The following is a 22,804-nucleotide window of genomic DNA, read 5'->3' on the forward strand; positions in this document are numbered from 1 at the left end:
CTTCAGTTTAAAAAAAAACAATGTAAGACCCATTTTTCAAAAGCATGGCTTGGCGTTTTTTTCCTCTATGTATTAGATTCAACATCAACCAACTAATTCAAGAAAATAAAAGAACCAATAATTGGTGATATTCCAAAAAGGCAAAAAAAAAAAAAAAAAAAAAAAAAAGGACTTGAATGTAAGATCTGAAGCCATTGAAATCCTAAAAGAAAACATAGGCGGTAAGACTCCTTGACATGAGTCTGGGTGATGATTTTTTGATTTGAACCTTAAAGCAAAGACAACAAGAGAAAAAATAAACAGGTGGGACTACATCAAACTAAAAAGCTTCTGCACATGAAAGGAAACCATTGACAAAATGTAAGGCAACCTACTAAATGTGAAAAAAATACTTGCAGATTATATATCCTTTAAGGGGTTTATATACAAGATACATAAAGAACTCACAGAACTCAACAGCAAAAAACACAAACAATCTAATTAAAAAACAGGCAGAGGATCTGAATAGACATTCTTCCAAAGATGTACAGATGGCTAGCAGACGCATGAAAATGTGTTCAACATCACCAATCATCAGGGAAATGCAAATCAAAACCACAATGAGCTATCACCTCATACCTGTAGAAAGGCTGTTATAAAAAGCACAAGAGGTAACAAGTATTGATGAGGATGTGCACTGTTTGTGGGAATGTAAATTGGTGCAGCTACTACAGAAAACAGTATGGCGGTTCCTCAAAAAGTTAAAAATAGAACTACCATATGATTTAGCAGTTGCACTTCTGAGCATCTATCCAAAAGAAATGAAAACAGTAGCTCAAAAAGATATATATACCCTCATGTTCACTGTGGAATTTAAAATAACCAAGATAGGGGTACAACCTAAGTGTCCACTGATGCATGAATGGATCAAAAAAATGAATAGATAAAAAATATTATTCAACCATAAAAAAGGAGGAAATCTTGCCATCTGTGACAACATGGATGGATCTTGAGGGTATTATGCTAAGTGAAATAAGTCAGATAAAAAATCGGTATTATATCACTTACATGTGGAATATAAAACAAAACAAAAAACCCACTCTCATAGATGCAGAGAACAGATTGGTGGTTTCCAGGGATGGAGGGGGGTTGAGAGTAGTTGAAATGGGTGAAGGCAGTCAAAAAGTACAAACTTCCAGTACTAAAGTCATGGGGATGTAATGTACAGCATGGCACCTATACTTGATAATATTGTATTGCATATTCGAAAGTTGCTAAGAAAGAAAATCTTAAAAGTTCTCATCACAAGGAAAAAACTTTCTGTAAGTATGTACGGTGACAGATGTTCACTAGACTTACTGTGGTGATCATTTGGCAGTATACACAAATATTGAATTATGTTGTACACCCAAAACTAATATAATATTGTATGTCAGTTATACCTCATTTTAAAAAAAGGTACTGCGTTCACTCTGAGAAGGGTAGCATCAAGCATACGTGCATATTTTATCAATTGTTTTTCTTTTTTTTTAAAATGAAGAGTGATTCATTGTTTGAAATGCCATTTCATCTTTGAAATGAAGGTTGTTTTGACTCATAACCTATAATTTGGTGAATTTTTTAGTAGATTACTTAATAATTGGTCATAATTACATTTCTGGAATGAACACTATTCATTTATGGAGTTCTTTTTTAAAACATACAGTGGCAGTTGAAGTGTTTAAAATTTATTATATTTGTTTCAATATTCAGAAATGAGGTCTGAAATTTTTTCTTTCTCATAAGGTAATCCTTAGATTTTGTGTTATATTTGCTTCATAAAAAGATTTTGCAAGATTTCCTTCCTCTGCTCTGGCATGGTATAAATATCATCTCTATTATCTGTTACTTCAGTCTGAAAGAATTTTCCCTGTGAAGCTGACTAGTATGATTTTGGATTATAGCTTTTTAGTAAATCTCAGTTTATTCCATGGTTCTTGGTCTTTTTTGATTTTTATTTCTTTAATTAATTAATTTATTTATTTATTTTTGGCTGTGTTGGGTCTTCGTTTCTGTGCGAGGGCTTTCTCTAGTTGTGGCAAGCGGGGGCCACTCTTCATCGCGGTGCACGGGGCTCTCACTATCGCGGCCTCTCTTGTTGCGGAGCACAGGCTCCAGACGCGCAGGCTCAGTAGTTGTGGCTCACGGGCCTAGTTGCTCCGCGGCATGTGGGATCTTCCCAGACCAGGGCTCGAACCCGTGTCTCCTGCATTAGCAGGCAGATTCTCAACCACTGCGCCACCAGGGAAGCCCCAATTTGTTTCTTTTGTTCAGTTTTTTGTTTTCTAGAATATAATCCACTTCATCCAAATTTTCAAGTGTATTTTCGTAGTTTCACAAAGTACTCTTCTATAATTCTTTTAATTTTCTGTATATCTGCAGTTGTTTTTCTATTCTCGTTTTTATTTATTTAATTTAATTTATTTATTTTTAGCTGTGTTGGGTCTTCGTTGCTGTGTGCAGGCTTTCTCTAGTTGTGGTGAGCAGGGGCTACTCTTCGTTGCGGTGCACGGGCTTCTCATTGTGGTGGCTTCTCTTGTTGCGGAGCACGGGCTCTAGGCACACGAGCTTCATTAGTTGTGGCACACGGACTTAGTAGTTGTGGCTCACGGGCTCTAGAGCACAGGCTCAGTCGTTGTGGTACACGGGCTTAGTTGTTCTGTGGCATGTGGGATTTTCCCGGACCAGTGCTTGAACCTATGTCCCCTGCATTGGCAGGAGGATTCTTAACCACTGTGCCACCAGGGAAGCCCTCTATTCTTATTTTTAATATTGTATATTTGTGTTTGAGTGATTAAATTTATTAGGTTATATAGTATATTAAAATTTTTATGGTGTTGAATTAATTTTACTGTGGGTTTTTTTTTTCTAGTTCATTGCTCTCTGACTTTGCTCTCTCTTTGCCTTTCTTCTGCCTTCCTGGCATGTGTATTGTTCTTTTTCTGGATTCTGAAGATGAATGCTTAATTTTGTATTTGTGATATTTACTGTTTAGTAAGTGTTTTATGCCAAGATTTATCTTCTGAGCTCAGCTCTGGCTAGTATATGTTTCCATTATTTGTATTTTCAAGATATTCAATTTCAGTTTTGATATCCTGTTTAGCATATGAGAGTATTTTGTTTTGTTTTTAACTTCTAAATGGTTAAAATTTCTTTTCCTAGTAAAACTTTAATTTCTAGTTTTATTGCATTATAGTATAGACTAATAGGTTTTTGGAAACTTCATTGAAATTTTCGTTGTAGCCTTTGATTTGTTTTTTTCTTAATTCTCTGTATTTGAAAATGAGGTACAGTCTTTACTTTAAATAAAGAATTCATTACGTATTAATTCTGCCTTATTAATTATATTATTCAGTTTCCATATAGACCCCTTTATTTATGTTTGTCTGTTCTGTCATGAGCTGGATGTTCTTGAGTTAAAATTTCTGTTGATTTTTGTTTCCAGTGGTCGTTTGCCTTATATTTTGACGATAATACAGATGTTTTAAAGATGTATGTTCATTATGTCTTTCTTATGGTTGACACTGTTTATTGTTACAGAATTCTCAATGTCTTAATATTTTTTTCCCTGAACTGAACCTTTTCATGATATAAATTAATATTGTAAACTCTCTTTTCTTTTCACTGGCCAAGAGCTCTGGTTTTGAATCAGATGGCTTGGTTTTGAATCTCCAGAATTTTTTAGCTTTGTAATTTTGGGCAAGTTACCTCTTTGCCTCAGTTTCCTCATTTGTTAATGGGATATTATACCTCATAGGATTGTTGTAAGGGTTAAATTGGGGTAATGCATTTGAAATGCTAAGAATAATGACTGAAACATTGTCAATAAGTAATTACTATTAATTATTTACATTTACTAGCAGAGGGTTAAAGATAGGTGGACATCTGGGTATTGGCCATAGCACTCTTAATTCACAGCTGAGAAGGGGAACTTTAAATAGAAATTTCTTCCTTCTTTCTTCCCACCTGTTTCCCATGGTTTTTACTTCTTAGTGTTTTTGTCTTTTGTCTTTCTGTTCTGATAAATCTTGCTTATTGCTGGAAATAATTAGCTTTGAGCCATTTATATGTATTTTTGAGTCATCTGCCATACTTCTCCTTGTTAGGGAAAAAAGACATGGTAAACCTGACAGTTTTTTAAAAATGTCTGATGGCCAGTTGAGGTGAGAATAGCTATTACTACTCTATATGAGTCCTTCCACTTTGACTGCTTGTCTATCCCCCTCATTCACCTTCTCTGAAAAGTTGGTATCAGAGAAAGATTTCAGAACTTTTCATTTACCTCCTGTATTTTTTGAAGGGTAAGAAATGGAATGGTTAGATTTTTAAATGAAATTCTGTATACTTCTGCTTTCTTTTCTCCAGATGATATTTTTCTTTGATATTTTATTGTTTTTAATTAATTTTCAAATTTTACAGTATGAAACATTTAAACATGCCAGAAAGTACATAAAGTAACCTTTTATTTTTCTTCATTTCATTAAGTTTGAGTGTATGGAGTTTTGTGATCCTATCTCTATGCCAGCATTTTTCCCTAGAAATCTTTTTTATATTTAAGAAACAGATCTGGAATAAGTACTTAGCGTTTGACTTTAGCCAACATTCGATAAAATTAACAACTCCAAACTAAAATATATAAATTCTTTGCTATTGAAATTACACATTTAAATACTCTATTCTTTTCTTGCCTTCATGAAAGGAGCTTGGTTGGGGAGGACTTTCATCAAAGGAGTAAATGGTATATCTCAAATTAGTAATAGGTATAAAAGAGAACTTTCAGGGCTTCCCTGGTGGCGCAGTGGTTGAGAATCTGCCTGCCAATGCAGGGCACACGGGTTCGAGCCCTGGTCTGGGAAGATCCCACATGCCGCGGAGCAACTAGGCCCGTGAGCCACAACTACTGAGCCTGCGCGTCTGGAGCTTGTGCTCCGCAACAAGAGAGGCCGCGATAGTGAGAGGCCCGTGCACCGCGATGAAGAGTGGCCCCACTTGCCACAACTAGAGAAAGCCCTCGCACAGAAACGAAGACCCAACACAGCCAAAAATAAATAAATAAATAAATAAATAAATAAAATTTAAAAAAAAAAAAAAAAAGAGAGAGAACTTTCAGTTTTACCACTCTGATCAGAAACTCATTTCCTGATCAAAAGTCATTCTTGATACAGCTGTTTGGGTTTCCTGTGCCCTTGTTGAAGAGCTTGCTGTTAAAGTTTGCTTAAGAACTGGTAGTTGCTGGAACAATTTTGGACGGTGGTGGGAAGCTTTTCTTGAAATGAAAGCAAGTCTAAAGATTTGGTCATCTTGGCCTCCTAGATTGCATTCCAGGGACCTAAATTGTTATTTTTATGGAGCTGGTCTCCAACTGGCTCTTGAGTAAGTTTATAAAGATTCTATCTTGTACAGGATCGCCTTTCTTTTTTTTTCAGCCATTAGCTAATTAAAAGACAGGATTGTATAATTCTAGAGTTGAACAATCCACATGATAGTAGTCATGTTCCTAGTTTAGGGAGTAATATTTTTGGTTGCCAAAGGAATATACTCAGCTGTACTGATGAAAAATTTAAATCCATGGCTAAAATATTTACTGTTTTACTCATCAGTTTCAAATAGTGTCTTTAAAACTAGCAGAAACTCAAAATTCTACATATTAATTTTTAATAGTTAATGTATTGATTTAAATCAAAAGTAGAAGGTAAATAGCAAAGAGCCTTCCCCATACTCCTGTTGCCCATACCCCCAGTTTTCTTCCCATTACCAGAAATATTTTACAGGTAACAAAAACAGCCTGTTTTCCTTTATCTCCTCCCTCACCTTTACCCCTAAACTAGCTCTAGGTAAAGTTGTGAAATACGTTGTATTTATTTGGAACAACCCTCTCACTCTATCTTCTTGACCTTTGTTGTTTGGTACATTGGTTCTCAACCTTTTATATCTTAAAATCCATCCATTTTCTATCAAAAATCCTGTGATAATAATAAACAGCATTTACTTAGAAAGACATTTATTAGAGACATTAAGCTTTAAGAATTTAAGAGTCAGATAGAATCATATCATAGTTAAGGGTGGGTGCAGTATGAGAAAGCAGTATGCCTTTCAAGTTGTCAGTAACTTGGTATAGATTTTTTAATAAATGATTGGCATAGAATACATCATATTGGTAGGAAACATTAGTACAAACCAAGTGAAAACAGCTTTTTTGTGCTGTTGAAATTCTTAAAGCTTCTGGGAGATAACACTAGTACCTATTAAAATGAGGATCACATAAAATAATCCCTGTTAAGCTTCTAGCACAGTAAATAGGACATAGTAGATGTTGAAAAATGTTACCTGCTTTGTATTGGAGTCTATAGTATTTTACTGTCAGCAGGTTTAAATATAATAATACTGAATTGAGTGGACAGTATTACTGTTATCAGTAATTGATTATGCAATTATGAACATTAAATCTGGATTGGTAAGAAATGGCATAGAAATGATGCAACTAACTCCAGGGCATGATAGGGCTCTGAAACACGGTTAAACAATTTCTGGTGGGTCAGGGTTCATTCAGTCAGAAGTAGCTATTGTTTTCCACTGTACATTCTTACAAGTAAGAAATGGTACCTTAGATTTATAGGTCCAAGTATGGGACAGTGGACTTACATTGCTACAGAAACTCCTACTCCCTTTCTCATTACTTAGGTATCCCATTGATGACATTCATGCTATCATCAGTTGAACACTACTGGTTGTTATGACTTCAGAATGGTATGGAAACATTTTTGGTAGATATCTAGTAGTCACCTATGTTGCTGATTTTCTGTCAGGTGTGAGAGATTAAAGAAACATTAAAAGCTATTAAGAAACAATAAAAAGTAATTTATTGGATAATACTGAGGCAGCTATAATCCAGTGCAATTGTTAAATGTATTTTTTTAAAGTGTTTGGAAATATCACTTTTGAAAAAGTAAAATTGCTCTCATTTTTTTTACAAGTGGAATCAGTTTTCTGAAACACAGCCACCAAAGCAAATTGTAATTTTAAAAATTATAGCACAAAAGAATCAATATGTTTTAATGCTCTCTAAAAACTGAAAATTAGATCTCATCATTTGGTTTTAAATTTATCCACAACAATAGTGAGAGAACTTGTCAGACTGGGTATTATTAAGTGTAAATACTGAATAATAAATTTAAATATTGTTTATACTTTTAATTCCTCATAGTACCATCTCCTTTTGGTTAAAGCAGAAACTGTCAAGAGTCAATTTAATAACTGTTTCTGTAAGAAGCCAGAGAATAGTATTTCTGATATACAGTTTATTTTATGTTACATTAGTTCCTTTGTTAAATGTTCTCACAATGACTTGAGAAACCTGACTGGGTAGATTATTAATGTACAGTGCCTCCTACTCTTTTCTGTTATATTACTCAACTACTCAACTAGTGCCGCTGTGTGATTTGAAACTTGGCAAGAAAAGCATGACAGAAAATATCAATTATTTTTGAGAAAATACAAACAATGCTTGGGATTTTCAGGCTCAGCAATATGTGGCTTTTTTTAATTGAAAAATAAGATTGATTTGTAATTTCCTCTTTGACATAAATATTTTTAATAACAGTTTTATTGAGATATAATTTATATAGCATACAGTTCATCTATTTAGAGTGTACAATTCATGGTTCTTAATATGTTCATAATTGTGCAACCATTGCCATAATCAATTTTAGAATATTTCTGTTTCTACGAAAAGAAACCATTAGCAGTCACTCACTACTTCCCCCCAGTCTTCTTTTCCTCAGCCATAGGCACCCAGTAGTCTACTTTCTGCCGCTCTACATTTGCATTTTCTGAACATTTCATATCAATGGACTCATACAATTTGTAGCCTTTCGTTTCTGCCTTTTTTCATTTAGTATAGTATTCTTAAGTTTCATCCATGTGGTAGCATGGTATCAGTACTTCATTCCTTTGTAATGCCAAGTAATATTTCATGGTATGGACATACTACAGTTTATTTGCACATTCATGAGTTGGTGAACTGCTATGAACCTTTGCACACAAGTGTTTGTGTTTACGTATGTTTTCATTTCTCTAGGAATTGCTGGATCATATGGTAGCTCTATGTTTAACTTTTTCAGGAAAACATTTTTATAGATATTTTTTCCTCCATAGAATTAAAGTACAACATGAAAGACATATCCAAACTGAATTATAATTTCCTGTCAATATTCTCATCAATAACTTTCCACTAATATTTCTAGGTGTTGGATATTTCAGTTACCTTCAGTTTTCAGTTACTCTAAACACTTAAATATTTCAGCTTTTCTAAAGTCTCCAATTCCATTCCCATAGCCAGTGATAAACTACATACAGGCATTTGCAGTTGTGAGAGAACCCCAACCCCTAGTCAAAGGAAACGCTGACTAGGGAAAAATATTTTATGTGATGTATACTAACATCTTGGCTTACGTGTAACCTGTCTTCCAAGATAGATTTGAAGTTTGCATCTAAAGTTAGAATTTTTGTAATTCTGTGTTGGGCTTTCTCAGAGCAGATATACATCCCCACTTACTGATTCTGTTACATAGCTATCTTTCTCATTTTTTAAAAATCCTGCTTCTAAATTTGAAACAGGAGTCACTGCAGAAGATTTGGAAAATACCAAAAATCTCAAAATAAGTTGCATTTAATTCTAATATCCAGACAGCCATTTTTAACATTTTGATGCATATCCTCTTATATTTTGATTATTTGCATTTAAAAAATAAAAATTTTAAAATTACAGACTATTTTAAAAATAGAGTTCAGATGATACTGCAGGTAGTAAATATGATTTTATAATTTATTTTTTATGATTTTAATAAATTATAACATTTACTCATGCCATTAAGTAGTCCTAAACATGACTTTAAGTCTTTTTATTAATCTTGATTTTTCTCAGCTGGAAAAAAAAAAAGGATTTACTGTAGAATTATCTAGAATTCTTACCACCATTTATGTTTTGAAATATCCCTTTAAATTCTTTTTCTGTTTGTGTGTACTTGCTTACTAAAGTGGGATTACAGTCCATGTAGTGTGGTTTTTTGTATTATAAGAATGTGCCACAATTTTTCTTTTCTCTATTGATAGACATTTATTTCCAGTGCTTCTCTTGGTGTACATCTTAGGTTAATTCTTAGAAATAGATTTACTATGAATATTCTTAAGATTTGGGGCACATTTATGATTGCTTTTTCTCAAATTAACATTTCTTATAGAGTAAGGCAAATACTTTTATCATGTCTAGCACAGATGCAATAGTTGATTTCTGTGGTATTTCTTATTTTTAAAAATTGCAATCCAGAGATTTATCACCAACACCCTCCCTTCCCCTCACCTTGAGATCTGGAAACAGAAATATAGCTTCTTAACTCTTCTGAATAAGCTCCCTCATTAATAATCTAGAAATTCACAAACCATTACTTCATAGACTTCCATTCAGTTGTGTGTTGAACACTTTTGAGGCCTAAACAGACATGGATTTTATAAATTTTACTTAAATATTCAGGCCTACCTTAGTCCTTGCTGGAGACTACTGTTTAATGTTCCTTGGTAAAGAGAAATTTCTCTCTAGCAATATAACTTTCTACATGGCTCCAAACAATATTTACATTAGTTTATGTTAATTTCCAAAGATGTAATTATATGCAAATTGATATTATACTTGTAAATGGTTATTAGCCTATAAGAAAAATGAGTGAGTATATGGTCAGCTTCTTAGAACACAGATTGTGCTGGGCTTATCTAAGAATTCCAGATTTGGTAATTCTGCTATTGAGCCTGAGAATTTGCATTTCTAACATGTTCTCAGATGATGCTGATGCTGCTCATCCAGGGGCTGCACTCTGAAAGCGATCTAACAAAATGAGCACATAAGTTAGTAGATAGCTGAAGCATGATGGAAAAATTTGAGTGTGTAACTGCTATCACTGCATTCCTAAAGCTTTTTTCAGCTGAACTCTTCCTTTTCTTTACTCCTTGTCAACTAGTGAAGAGGCTATTTATGTTTATATCTGGTTATAAAACTATATATACTTATATACTGTTACCAGAAAAGCAAAGCATAATATTAGAATCACAGGGAGTTCCCTGGCAGTCCAGTGGTTAAGACTTTGCCTTCCAATGCAGGGGGTGTCAGTTTGATCCCTGGTCGGGGAGGTAAGATCCCACATGCCTCAGGGCCAAAAAACCAAAACATAAAACAGGAGCAATACTGTAACAAATTCAATAAAGACTTTAAAAAAAAAAATGGTCCACATCAAAGTCTTTAAAAAAAAAAAAAAAAGAATCCCAGTTTTCTGTACTCTTTTTTAATCAGGATAGTCTTTTCAAGACTATCTTTTAAGTTAAAAGTTTTTAAAAAGTTAAAAAAAATTTTATTAGTCAAAAGAAAATCAAATCTCTAAAAGACATAGTTGTAAACTCTAAAAGACATAGTTGTAAACAATGAAGGGTTTGTCATTATCTATTTTTAAAACTTTTCTGTAACTTAAAATCAGACTCTAATCTTAATTATTAATTTAATTATCATTGATTTTTCAAGTAATTCTGTTTCATTTCTTGCCAGCTTTATGAGTACCTTAATATTAAGGATCATCTATGTAAGTACAGTAAAATAATTCACAGTCAGTAATCATATTTCCATAATAGATTATAAACTATAATAAGTTTCAAGGCGAAGGGTGAACCATACAAAAAATAGATTTTAAAGTTTTACATAGGATTTAAGTAAGTTTTAAATAAGATTAAGAGAATTTTGTGACGTGATTAGTTTTTTTTGTTTTGTGGGGTTTTTTGGAACTGAGTCTAGGCTCTTGCATGTAGAAAAAGAATATTTTCTTGGTAGGGGTTAGTTTGACCTGTTCTAAAATTGATAAAGCAGGAAAGCATATTTGCCCTTGCTAGTCTGTGAATAAAGATATAAACAACAAAAGCACCCATTGTTCACATCTGATAAAGGACTCTTATCCAAAATATGTAAACAACTCTTAAAACTCAACAATAAGAAAACAAACAACCTGATTAAAAAATGGGCCAAAGACCTCCTAACAGGCACATCACTAAAGACGATATACACATTGCAAACAAGCATATGAAAAGATGTTCCACGTTATATGTCATCAGGGAAATGCCAGTTAAAACAACGAGATACCTCTATACATCTGTTAGAATGGCCAAAATCCAGTACACTGGCAATGCCAGATGCTGACCAGAATGCAGAGCAACAGGAACTGCTGTGTGTTGCTAGTGGGAACAGGAAGTGGTACTGCCACTTTGGAAGACGGTTTGGCAGTTTCTTACAAAACTAAACATACTCTTACCTTACAGTCCAGCATTCATGTTCCTTGGTTACCCAAAGGAGTTGAAAACTTATGTTCACACAGAAACCTGCATACAGATATTTATAGCAGCTTTATTCATAATTGACAAACTCGCAAGCAACCAAGGTGTCCTTCAGTAGGTGAATGGATGAATAAAGTGTGGTACCTCCAGACAGCAGTATATTATTCAGCACTAAGAAGACATGGAGGAACCTTAAATGTATATTACTAAGTGAAAGAAGTGACTCTGAAAAGGCAACCTACTGGATGGTTCCAACTACCTGACATTCTGGAAAAGGCAAAACTATGGAAAGAGTAAAAAGATCAGTGCTTGTCAGGGGTTTGGAGATGGTGAGGAATGAATAGGCAGAGCACAGAGGATTTTTAGGTCAGTGAAAATACTATGTATGGTACTATAGTGATGGATATATGTCATTATACATTTGTCCAAACCCATAGAATGCACAACACCAAGAGTGAACCCTAATGTAAACTATGGACTCTGGTGATAATGATGTGTCAGTGTAGGTTCATCAGTTGTAACAAACGTACCACTGTGGTGGGGGATGGCTGTGCATGTGTCAGGGTGAGGGGTATATGGGAAATCTCTGTAATGTCCTCTCAGTTTGGCTATGAACCTAAAACTGCTCTATTTAAAAAGAGTCGTAAAAACAAGTGTGTAGTCCTGTGCAGTAGGACTGTTTTCTGTTTATTTCACTCAGAGAAGAAGCATTCGTCACACAGGAAACCAGAGCTAGGAGGATGGGCCTGGGGGTTGGAGAAGAAGCTTCATGGGCTGGACTTTGGATGATTCTGAGAGGTGAAAATTAAAAAATGGCTTCTTCCACCTGTAGGTATGCTTTTCTTATAGAGGGGACTTTTTTTACTCAAACACCTTTTTGTCAGCAGTCTTAGAGATAGACTTTGGTTCTGCATTACTCAAGTGTATGAGAGGTTCAGGCAGCTAGAAAGGAAGAATCCCATTAAGTATGGTGGCTGAAGAGCAAGCTATTTTATGTAATACCAATTACTGAAGATTATATACTTCTTTCCATGCTGTCTGTGGAGGATGTTAATATGCATAAAATGAGTGTTCTGGGGTCATATCAGTAAGAAAAAGTAAAGCAGGTTTTTAAAAAAGTATTTGTGTGTGTATTTGTATATTTGAGTTTTGAAATGCTAATTGCATTGTACATTGAGTAAAGGAGTATAGTATGTAATATTTTCCAAATTTATTTGACCATGGAATTCTTTTTCATATATTTTTTACTAACACCCAGGAACAGTGTTATAAGTAGCACCATTCATAAAATTCTACTCTAGATTAATGGACGGAATAACAGGCCAGTTGGAAGGAATCACTTGCTGATATGAAAGCATAGAACTTTTGCTACTTTGTGGTGGTGTTTTCCTAATTTAAATGGTAAAGCATTTCTCAAATACTCAGATTTAACAAATTGGATACAAATTAATTCATCCTCTGTAACTTCACAAGCATGAGCTTTAAATAGATTTGAAGACCAAGTAGCCATCTTTGGTTTTCCTTTGACTAAAATAATTTGTTTAAAATCAATGATTAGATCAAGCCTCTTAGCCTCATCCACCAGAGGGCAGAGAGCAGAAGCAAGAAGAACTACAATCCTGCAGCCTGTGGAACAAAAACCACATTCACAGAAAGACAGACAAGATGAAAAGGTAGAGCGCTATGTACCAGATGAGGGAACAAGATAAAACCCCAGAAAAACAACTAAATGAAGTGGACATAAGCAACCTTCCAGAAAAAGAATTCAGAATAATGATAGTGGAGATGATTCAGGACCTCAGAAAAAGAATCGAGGCAAGATCGAGAAGGTGCAAGAACTGTTTAACAAAGACCTAGAAGAATTAAAGAACAAACAAACAGAGATGAACAATACATTAACTGAAATGAAAACTACACTAGAAGGAATCAATAGCAGAATAACTGAGGCAGAAGAATGGATAAGTGACCTGGAAGACAGAATGGTGGAATTCACTCCTGCGGAACAGAATAAAGAAAAAAGAATGAAAAGAAATGAAGACAGCCTAAGAGACCTCTGGGACAACATTAACTGCAACAACATTCTCATTATAGGGGTCCCAGAAGGAGAAGAGAGAGAGAAAGGACCAGAGAAAATATTTGAAGAGATTATAGTAAAAAATTTCCCTAACATGGGGAAGGAAATAGCCACCCAAGTCCAGGAAGCGCAGAGAGTCCCATACAGGATAAACCCAAGGAGAAACACGCCGAGACACATAGTAATCAAATTGGCAAAAATTAAAGACAAAGAAAAATTATTGAAAGCAGCAAGGGAAAAATGACAAATAACATACAAGGGAACTCCCATAAGGTTAACAGCTGATTTCTCAGCAGAAACTCTACAAGCCAGAAGGGAGTGGCAAGATATACTTAAAGGGAAGAACATACAACCAAGATTACTCTACCCAGCAAGGATCTCATTTAGATTTGATGGAGAAATCAAAAGCTTTACAGACAAGCAAAAGCTAAGAGAATTCAGCACCATCAAACCAGCTGTGCTGTTCTATATGGCAGCCCGTAGCCTCTAGCCACATGTGGTTATTGAGTATTTGAAACGTGCTAGTGAGATTAAAGAACCGAATTTTTTGTGTTATTTTATTTTCATTAATTTAAATTTAAATTATTACATGTGGCTAGTAGCTTTTGTTTTGGACAATGCAGTCTTTAGAATATAATTTTATATATGTGCAATTAAAATGAAAATTTTCTTTGGGGAGTATTTTTTGGAAAAGTTGAAACTATGATGAATATACTTCAACAATTTATATGCATGTAATTTTATAGCCACATGACTGAAAGGATTCTTCCAGTGGTTTTGTACTTTTTAAAAAACTATATATTTTACTAGATAGATTTCAGGAACATAAATATTCTTTTGTAGTTAGTTTTTATGTATTTCTTTTATATAACCAATACTACATTCTGAAATAAATAGGTTTTCACGTTCAATTTTAAGAAAAGAATGACAATAGGAAGAAAGAAGATACTCTGAGATGAGAGACCTCAGATTTAGTTTCATTTGCCATTGGTGTGCTTGGCAGTATTAAGGCATTTGCAGAATTTTTGTGGCTACTGATTTAACTCTAAGTTGGAGATACAGTTTATGTAAATTTCCTTTGAAAAAGTTAGAGCCATACAAAATGAAAATAGTGTTATAAATGTTTTCGTTAGTTATGGAACATGCCAGAAATTTTATTCATTTTCTGTGAATATGCTTTTGAGTTTTAAACATTGTGATCCTTAATCATTTGATTTTTGATGAGAGCAATGCCTCTGCTTGGTAGAAAGGTAAAAGTATTAAGGGATATAAATTCTCGAAATAAAAGTTTGACTAAAACAAAGTCATAATTTAATAATTTTAGCATAAATTATTAAAGATATGACTACTTGGGGGGATTATTTTCAGAGTAGTTTTTCTTGTCTAGGACTGAGATTAGGAAAATTTAATAACTAAATAATTATTTGCAAGCAGTTTATTTAATATATTAGTACCTCTTATCTTTGCAATTACCAACTGAATAAAATATTTTACTCAGTATTATGACTAAATAGTTTCACTTTAGTATTTGAACTGTTTAAGCAGTTTATGTGTATTTTCATTCAACTAGCATTCAATTGTTATTGGTTTTATTTTGCAGCATCATTACTTTAAAGAGGTGGTAATTATTTAAAACTTTGTCCACAAGCATTTTGAATTGTATAGAACTGATGGCTTCTTCATAAGTTGTGTATTATGTAAAGTCACAGGTGCAGCCTCAATATGAATGATGAACTTTTCTGTATGTAATAAAAAATAATTTTTGAAGCAATATATATTTATATTGGGTTGGCCAAAAAGTTTGTTCGGGTTTTTTCCCTAAGATGTTACAGAAAATCCCCAATGAACTTTTTGGCCAACCCAATATTTATATATGATAATCATTACCCTATATCTGTCTTAAAATAGTGGTTTTAACTTTCCCTAAGTTGCATTACACTAAGAGTCTTCTCATATATTAAGGATGGTAGTTCAATATTTTTGAATTTTTAATACAACTACTAAATGATCTTACTATTTGGCATTTAGTGATTTGTGTTATGTTTGGATGTAGTGTCTGTTATGGGTTAAATCACTGAAAATGAAGTTTTAGGTTAAAGCAATTCTGTTTTCTGCCATGTAGCTCAGGTTTTCTTTAAGATGCATTGTTTTAAATTATAGTCAGTTTAGCTTAATCTTGTTTATTTTTATAATAACTTTTTCTATTTTTATAGTAACTTTATATTTTTCTATAAAGATGCTTGATGTTTTTCAAAAAAGGATACTATTATTAACACACTCTTTCCTGAGTATAGAAAGAGTAGTACATTCAACCCTTTACCTAACTAAATATTTGGCATGTAGGTCATCTGTAACCCCACTGCTTCTAAGCACGTTCTGTTAATCTTACTTCTCTTTAGTAAACATAACATTTCATAATTAGTTTGCCTATTCTCTTTAAAAACACCAATATGCATATTTCACAGTTCTCTTTGAATTTGATAAATTAAATGTTGATGTAAAACACCAAATGTTTTGAGTAACATTACTCAGAGACATCTTAGATTGATCATATCTAATTCAGAATAATAAACATTTCACAGGGTCATGAAAGTCTTAGCTTTTAAGGGATTCTAGTATTCAGTATAACCCTTTAATTGGTATGTGCTAAGATTTTGAAATATGTTTGATTTGCTGTGAGATTAAGGATAGAGGCAAAATTCTTTATTTTTTATTTTACTTACTTATTTTTTTAAAGACACCTAGCTGTTGGGTAGAAGAAGGCACAGAAAAGAGATCACATCAGCGTTCTGCATCATGGGGGAGTGCTGATCAACTAAAAGAGGTAAGTCACTTCTGTTTTCAGTGTATGTTCTGCTTTGGTCCTAGCAAATTATCTTAACTATTTCCTGAATATAATGATACTTCCTATATTTGTGACAAACTTACCTCTCTCAGAGTTTTAAGGGTTGCCTTCCACATTTTGGTGAACAATTCTGAGTTTACATTATTTGTGCCCTTCATATTCTTTATATATATTTCTTATGTACCCACTCAGCTTTTGCCTTTCCAGAATGAAGTCTGATTTTATGTAATTTTGTCTTATTCATTTTAGTTATATTTTGTTTCCACTTCAGCTTTCTTATTCTTGAGTTACCGCAACTAGAACTATAAATTACAATTTTTACAAAGGTAGGATAGTGTTTTCTGCTTCTTATAACTTTTTAATGATATCCAGCATATTGTCACCCTTTGAGACCTGATAGTACAGTGGAATCCATGTCTTTGCGAAACAGTTATTATAACCCATTCCCTTATTATGAATAACCCAAATTATGATAATTTTATGTATTAATATATTTTTTGATTATTTTCCTGTAGTGTTATCTTTTATCCATCTAAATTCTTATTTATTTGCTTTTATAAAATTACAGAAACTTAGAGTTGGAAGGTCATCTAGTCCATCTCCTATATAAACACTCCTTAGAAAACGTTCATCTAGTCTATTAGAGTCATTCTCAGTGAGAAAAGCTTATCACTTTGCAAGAAAACCAAACCAGTTCTGTTTGTTGCCGCTTAAGTTGTTAGTTTATTTTGTACTATATTGAACTCAAAATTATACCCCTAAGTTTTGATTCTGCCCTCTGTATCAATATTGAATAAGTCTAATTTAAATATTTGAAAGGCTTGCAATATGTCATTTTCCTCCAGGGTAAACACTGACATTTCTCTCAAATATATTTCATATGCCATAGTTTCCATACCTCTTAGTATCATTTTCATATACTATAGGTTATCAGTATTTCTCATATACTGTGGTGTCTGGACTGAATAGATATAGTAGTCTATTAGCATGATTTTGCCTGTGATTGTATTACATTTTTAGGAACTTCTTTATATTACTGATGTACAGAAATCCTCAGCTCCTATCTATGCACACAAACACATATGCGCAAAATCAGTTTTTCCCAACAGCAACAAAAAACAAAGGAAGCTGAGTCTAATATATCTAGTCTAAAATAGGTACATATCTATGCATAGAATATTGAGTAATATTGAATAAAAAGTAAATTTGCTCTTTTATCTTAGAGGTAAATACAATCTCAAAGTTATAGCCAAGATTAGGTATAGTTGAACTTTGGACTACAGCAATACATGATATACACTATTAAAAAAGGAATGGCTGACATGACTGAGTGAGAGATTTAATTACTTCCCTCACAAAGCAATCCTAAAGCTGGACAAAACTGTCAAAACAAATTCAGCACTCTGGAAATCAACCAAATAAATTGAGAAACTTTATTCATGAAAAGTACTGAACTCAGGGTAAGAATCTTAGCTGCAAACGAATAGGGAGGACCAATGGCTCTGCTAGTCTGAGATTGTGGTCTCATTTGTGACAAGCAACAGACTCATGGAGTAGCAGGATTTTATAGAGAGTTCTAGGAGGTAAGACAATCTTGGGGGCTTGATAAGTTCACCACATATCACAGGTTGATTGGAGGCTGTAGACAGGCACAGCAGAATATCAAGTGGGCCCAGTCACCCACGTATCACTGGTTAGTGGAGCCTAAGAATATCTGGAAAGGAGATCAAACAGGCCTAGTGGTAATAAAATCTGAGGCCAACTTTTAAAAGGCCCAAACTCTGAATGCACTCATTTCACACACAAATCCTCATTCAAATACACACACATCCTGAGAGTGGAAGCTTTACTGGATTGAGATGTTTGAGTAAAATCTCTGAATAGTTTTTGGCTAAACACTAAGGTGACACTGGAGACCAGCTTAAAAAGGTCTTAAAAAGCCAGTCGTAGAAGGAAAAATGAGGGGGGGAAAATGGAGTAGAGATATCAGCAACCACACCTTGTGGGGAAAACAGACTTTCAGTCCATCAGCCACCCTCAGAGAAAATCAGAATCTAGAGTTGCTCCAATATATTATCTAAAATGTCCAACATTCAACAAAAAATTTAGAGATATGCAAAGAAACAAGAAAGGATGACCCATAGTTAAGAAAAAAAAAGTCAATAGAAACTGTATCTAAGTGTCTCCATATGTTGGATTTAGCAGACTAAAACATCAAAGCAGCTATTATAAGTATGTTCAAAGAACTAAAGAAAACCATGTTTAAAGCATCAAAGGGAAGTAGGACCACAGTGACGCAATGAATAAAGAATTTCCACATAGATGTAATTATTATAAAAAATATACAAACAGAATCTGTAGCATTAAAAAGTATAGTAATTAAAAAAAAGTCACTAGATGAGCTTGATAGAAGATTTAAGATGGCAGAAGAATCAGTGAATTTGAATATAGGTCAAGAGAATTTATATACTCTGAAAGAGCAGAGGGAAAAAGATTGAAGAAAAGTCAAGCCTCAGAGGCCTGTGGGGAAACATTAAGTTCATACATATACACATAATGGGAGACTGAGGGGAGGAGAGGGGAGTTAAAAAATATTTGAAGAGATAATGGCAGAAAACTTTCCAGATCTGATGAAACACAATCTATATAGATTCAAGAAGCTCAACAAACCCCAAGTAGGAAAACACACAGAGCTGCACATAGACACATCATAGTTAAACTGTTGAAAGCTAAAGGAAAAGAGAAAATCTTGAAGCTGGAAGAAGAAAATGACTCATTACACATAGGGGACCAATAATACCTTTAACAACTGGTATTTTTCGTCAGAAACAGTGGAAACCATAAAGCATGACATATTCAAAGTGCTAAAAGAAAAATATCAATCAAGGATTCTATATTCAGAAAACCCAGTCTTTTAAAATAAAGGTGAAATAAAGTATTCCTAGATAAACAAAGATTGAGAGACTTTCCTGCTACTAGACTGTCTTACAAGAAATACTGAAGGTATTGACTCCAGTTTAATTCAAATCAATAGGAAGAATTGAAGAGTGTTGGCAAATATGTGGGTAAATATAAAACAGTCTATAGATAGATTTTTCTCATTTTTCTAAGATTATATATATAAAACAATAATTCTAACACTGTTGTGTTGGGTTTATAACATATACATTTAATATATATGACAATAGTAACACAAAAGAGAACAAGGGAAAAGACATATTTTGGAATATAGTTTCTCTTTTACTGGAATTAAATATTATTTTGAAGTAGATTATAATAAATTCATAAAGAATTTATAAAGAATTCACGTTATAATCCCTACAGCAGTTGCTAACAAAATAACTCTATAAGAATAGAAAATAAAAAGTATCAGAAATGGATTAAAAAGATACAATAAAAAATATTTATCACAAAAGAATGCAGTATAGGAGGAAGAGAGAAATAAAAAAGATGTGACAAATAGAAAAATAGCAAAATGGCAGAATAAATCCAACTATTTAAATAATTACATTAAATGTGAATGGAGTGAACATTCTATTCAAAAGGCAGAGATTGTCAAACGATAAAAAAGCAACACTCAGCTATATGTTGTCTATAAGAAACACATGTTAGATTCAAAGACACAAATAGGTTGAAAGTAAAAAGATGGGGATGAAAACAGTAGTGATAAGGAAACATCAAGACAAAATAGACTTTAAGACAAGAAGTATTACTGAAGACAAATAGAGACATCTCATAATGATTAAAAGGTCAATACATTCAGGAAGATATAGCAGTCAAAAATTGTATGTACATCTAACAACAGTCTCAAAATGCATGAAGCAAAACTGTGGAAGGAGAAATTCAGTTTCTCTAATTGGGGATTTCAATACCCCACTCTCAATACTTGAAAGAACTACTAAGTAGGTAGAAATCAGCAAGGAGATAGAGGAGTTCAACAATATCATCAGTCCGTTTGACCTAACTGACATACATAGAAAACTCTACCCATTGACTGCAGAATACACATTCTTTTCAAACATGTGTGAAACATTTTCTGGGTGAGACTATATACTGGGCCATAAAACAACTCTCAGTAGGTTACAAAGGATCGAAGTCATATAACAGAAAGAAATCTTTAACAAACCCAAATATTTGTGAATTAAAGAACACTTACCTAATACAAGGGAAATTTTAAATACTTAAATAAATTAAAGCAAAAAGACAACTTAGAATTTGTGTGTACAGGTAAAGCACTGCTTCAAGGAAAACTTATACCTTAAGTGTGTATATAAGAAAAAGAGAAAATTCTCAAATCAGTACTTTAAGCTTCCATCTTAAGAAACCAGACAAAGAAGAGCAAAGCAGAGCAAAAGCAAGCAGAGGAAGGAAATGATAAAGAATATAGCAAAAAGCAATGAAACAGAAAAATACTGGAAAAAAGCCAATGAAACTAAAAGTTGGTTCTTTGAAAAGATCAACAAGGTGTACAAACCTTTAGCTAGACTGACCAAGAAAAAAAAAAGACACAAATTACTAAAATCAGCAGTGAAAGGGGTGACATTACTACCAACCTTACATAACTTAAAAGTATTATAATGGAATATTATAATCAAATTTATGTCATCAATTTAGAAAATAAGATGAAATGGATAAAATTCTAGCAAGACACAAATTACTAGAAAGAAACAAATTACCAAGACTGATTTAAGAACAAATAGAAAATATGAGTAGACTTGTAACAAGTAACTAAATTGAATGAGGAATTTAAAATCTTCCCACAAAGAAAATCCCAGGATTGGATTTGGTGAATTCTATCAAATATTCAAAGAAGAAACAATGTTAATCGTTCACAAACTCTTTCAGAAAATAAAAGAGAAGGGAGCACTTACCAATTCATTTTATAAGTCCAGAGTTATCTGATTTCAAAGGCAGGCAAAGACATTAACATTTCAGATCAATATCTCTCTTGAACGTAGATGCAAAAATCCTTAACAAAATATTAGCAAACCAAATCCAGTAACTTATATAAAGGATTATACACCAAAAGCAAGTGCGACTTGGTCCAGAAATGCAAAGTTCTTTTAAGATCCAAAATTCAATTAATGTAATAAACACTATATTAATAAAATAAAGAACAAAACTGCATAATTATCTCAGTAGAGTCACAGAAAGCATTTGCCAAAGTGCAGCCTCCATTCATGATAAAAATCTCTAAACAAACCAGGAATAAAAAAGAATTTTCTCTGCCTGTTAAAGAGCATTTATGAAAAACATACAGCGAATATCATATTCAACGGTGAAAGCCAGAATGCTTTCCTCCTAAGATAAGAAATAAGGTAGTGATGTCCACTGTCACCTTGTCACCACTTCTATTCACTTGCACAGGAGGTTCTAGTCAGGCAAGAAAAATGAATAAAAGAAATCCAGATTGTTAAGGAAGTGGTAAAACTGCCTTCATTCACAGATACATGATCCTATATGTAGAAATTATAGGGAACATACAAATATATTACTAGAACTAATACAAGTTCAGCAAGGTTGCAGAAAAAAAGATCAACCTACAGAAATCAAGTGTTTGGTTGTTTGGTCTGAGGCGACCCACCACTGGAGCTTACAGGCACTTTCGTGGGGTGAATGGCGGACTCTGGGGGGGTTCACGCCAAGGAGTACTCCCCAGAACTTCTGCTGCCAGTGTCCTTGTCCTCGCGGTGAGCCATAGCTGCCCCCTGCCTCTGCAGCCGAACTTCCAATGCTAGCAGGAGAATCTAATGTGCTGTCACAGTTGTGAAAACTGATTAAAGGTAGAGTCTATGCGACCAGAGGGCAGACAGCAGAAGCAAAAAGAACTACAATTCTGCAGCCTGTGGAATGAAAACCACATTCACAGAAAGATCGACAAAAGGAAAAGGCGGAGTACTATGTACCAGATGAAGGAACAAGATAAAACACTAGAAAACCAACTAAATGCAGTGGAGATAGGCAACATTCCAGAAAAATAACTCAGAATGATGATAGTGAAGATGATACAGGACCTTGGAAAAAGATTGAAGGCAAAGATCGAGAAGATGCAAGAAATGTTTAACAAAGACCTAGAAAAATTAAAGAACAAACAAACAGAGATGAACAATACAATAACTGAAATGAAAAATACACTAGAAGGAATCAATAGCAGAATAACTCAGGCAGAAGAACAGATAACTGACCTGGAAGACAGAATGGTGAAAATCACTGCCATAGAACAGAATAAAGAAAAAAGAATGAAAAGAAATGAAGACAGCCTAAGAGACCTCTGGGACAACATTAAATGCAACAACATTCGCATTATAGGGGCCCCAGAAGGAGAAGAGAGAGAGAAAGGACCTGAGAAAATATTTGAAGAGATTATAGTCAAAAACGTCCCTAACAGGGGAAAGGAAATAGCCACCCAAGTTCAGGAAGCACAGAGACTCCCAGGCAAGATAAACCCAAGGAGAAACACGCTGACACACATAGTAATCAAACTGACAAAAATTAAAGACAAA

General features: G+C 33.7%; 1 protein-coding gene across 1 annotated transcript in view; it reads left to right on the top strand.

The window, feature by feature from the left end:
* GLCCI1 (glucocorticoid induced 1) overlaps window positions 1-22,804 on the top strand; it is a 125,356-nt gene that overhangs the window by 44,527 nt on the left and 58,025 nt on the right. Inside the window, exon 3 of the mRNA XM_059933906.1 lies at window positions 16,194-16,280. Within this exon, the coding sequence (XP_059789889.1) occupies window positions 16,194-16,280 (87 nt within the window). The remainder of the gene's footprint in view (window positions 1-16,193; window positions 16,281-22,804) is intronic.

This window comes from Balaenoptera ricei, chromosome 9, assembly GCF_028023285.1.
Source record: "Balaenoptera ricei isolate mBalRic1 chromosome 9, mBalRic1.hap2, whole genome shotgun sequence".
In the NCBI taxonomy this organism is placed as follows: domain Eukaryota; kingdom Metazoa; phylum Chordata; class Mammalia; order Artiodactyla; family Balaenopteridae; genus Balaenoptera; species Balaenoptera ricei.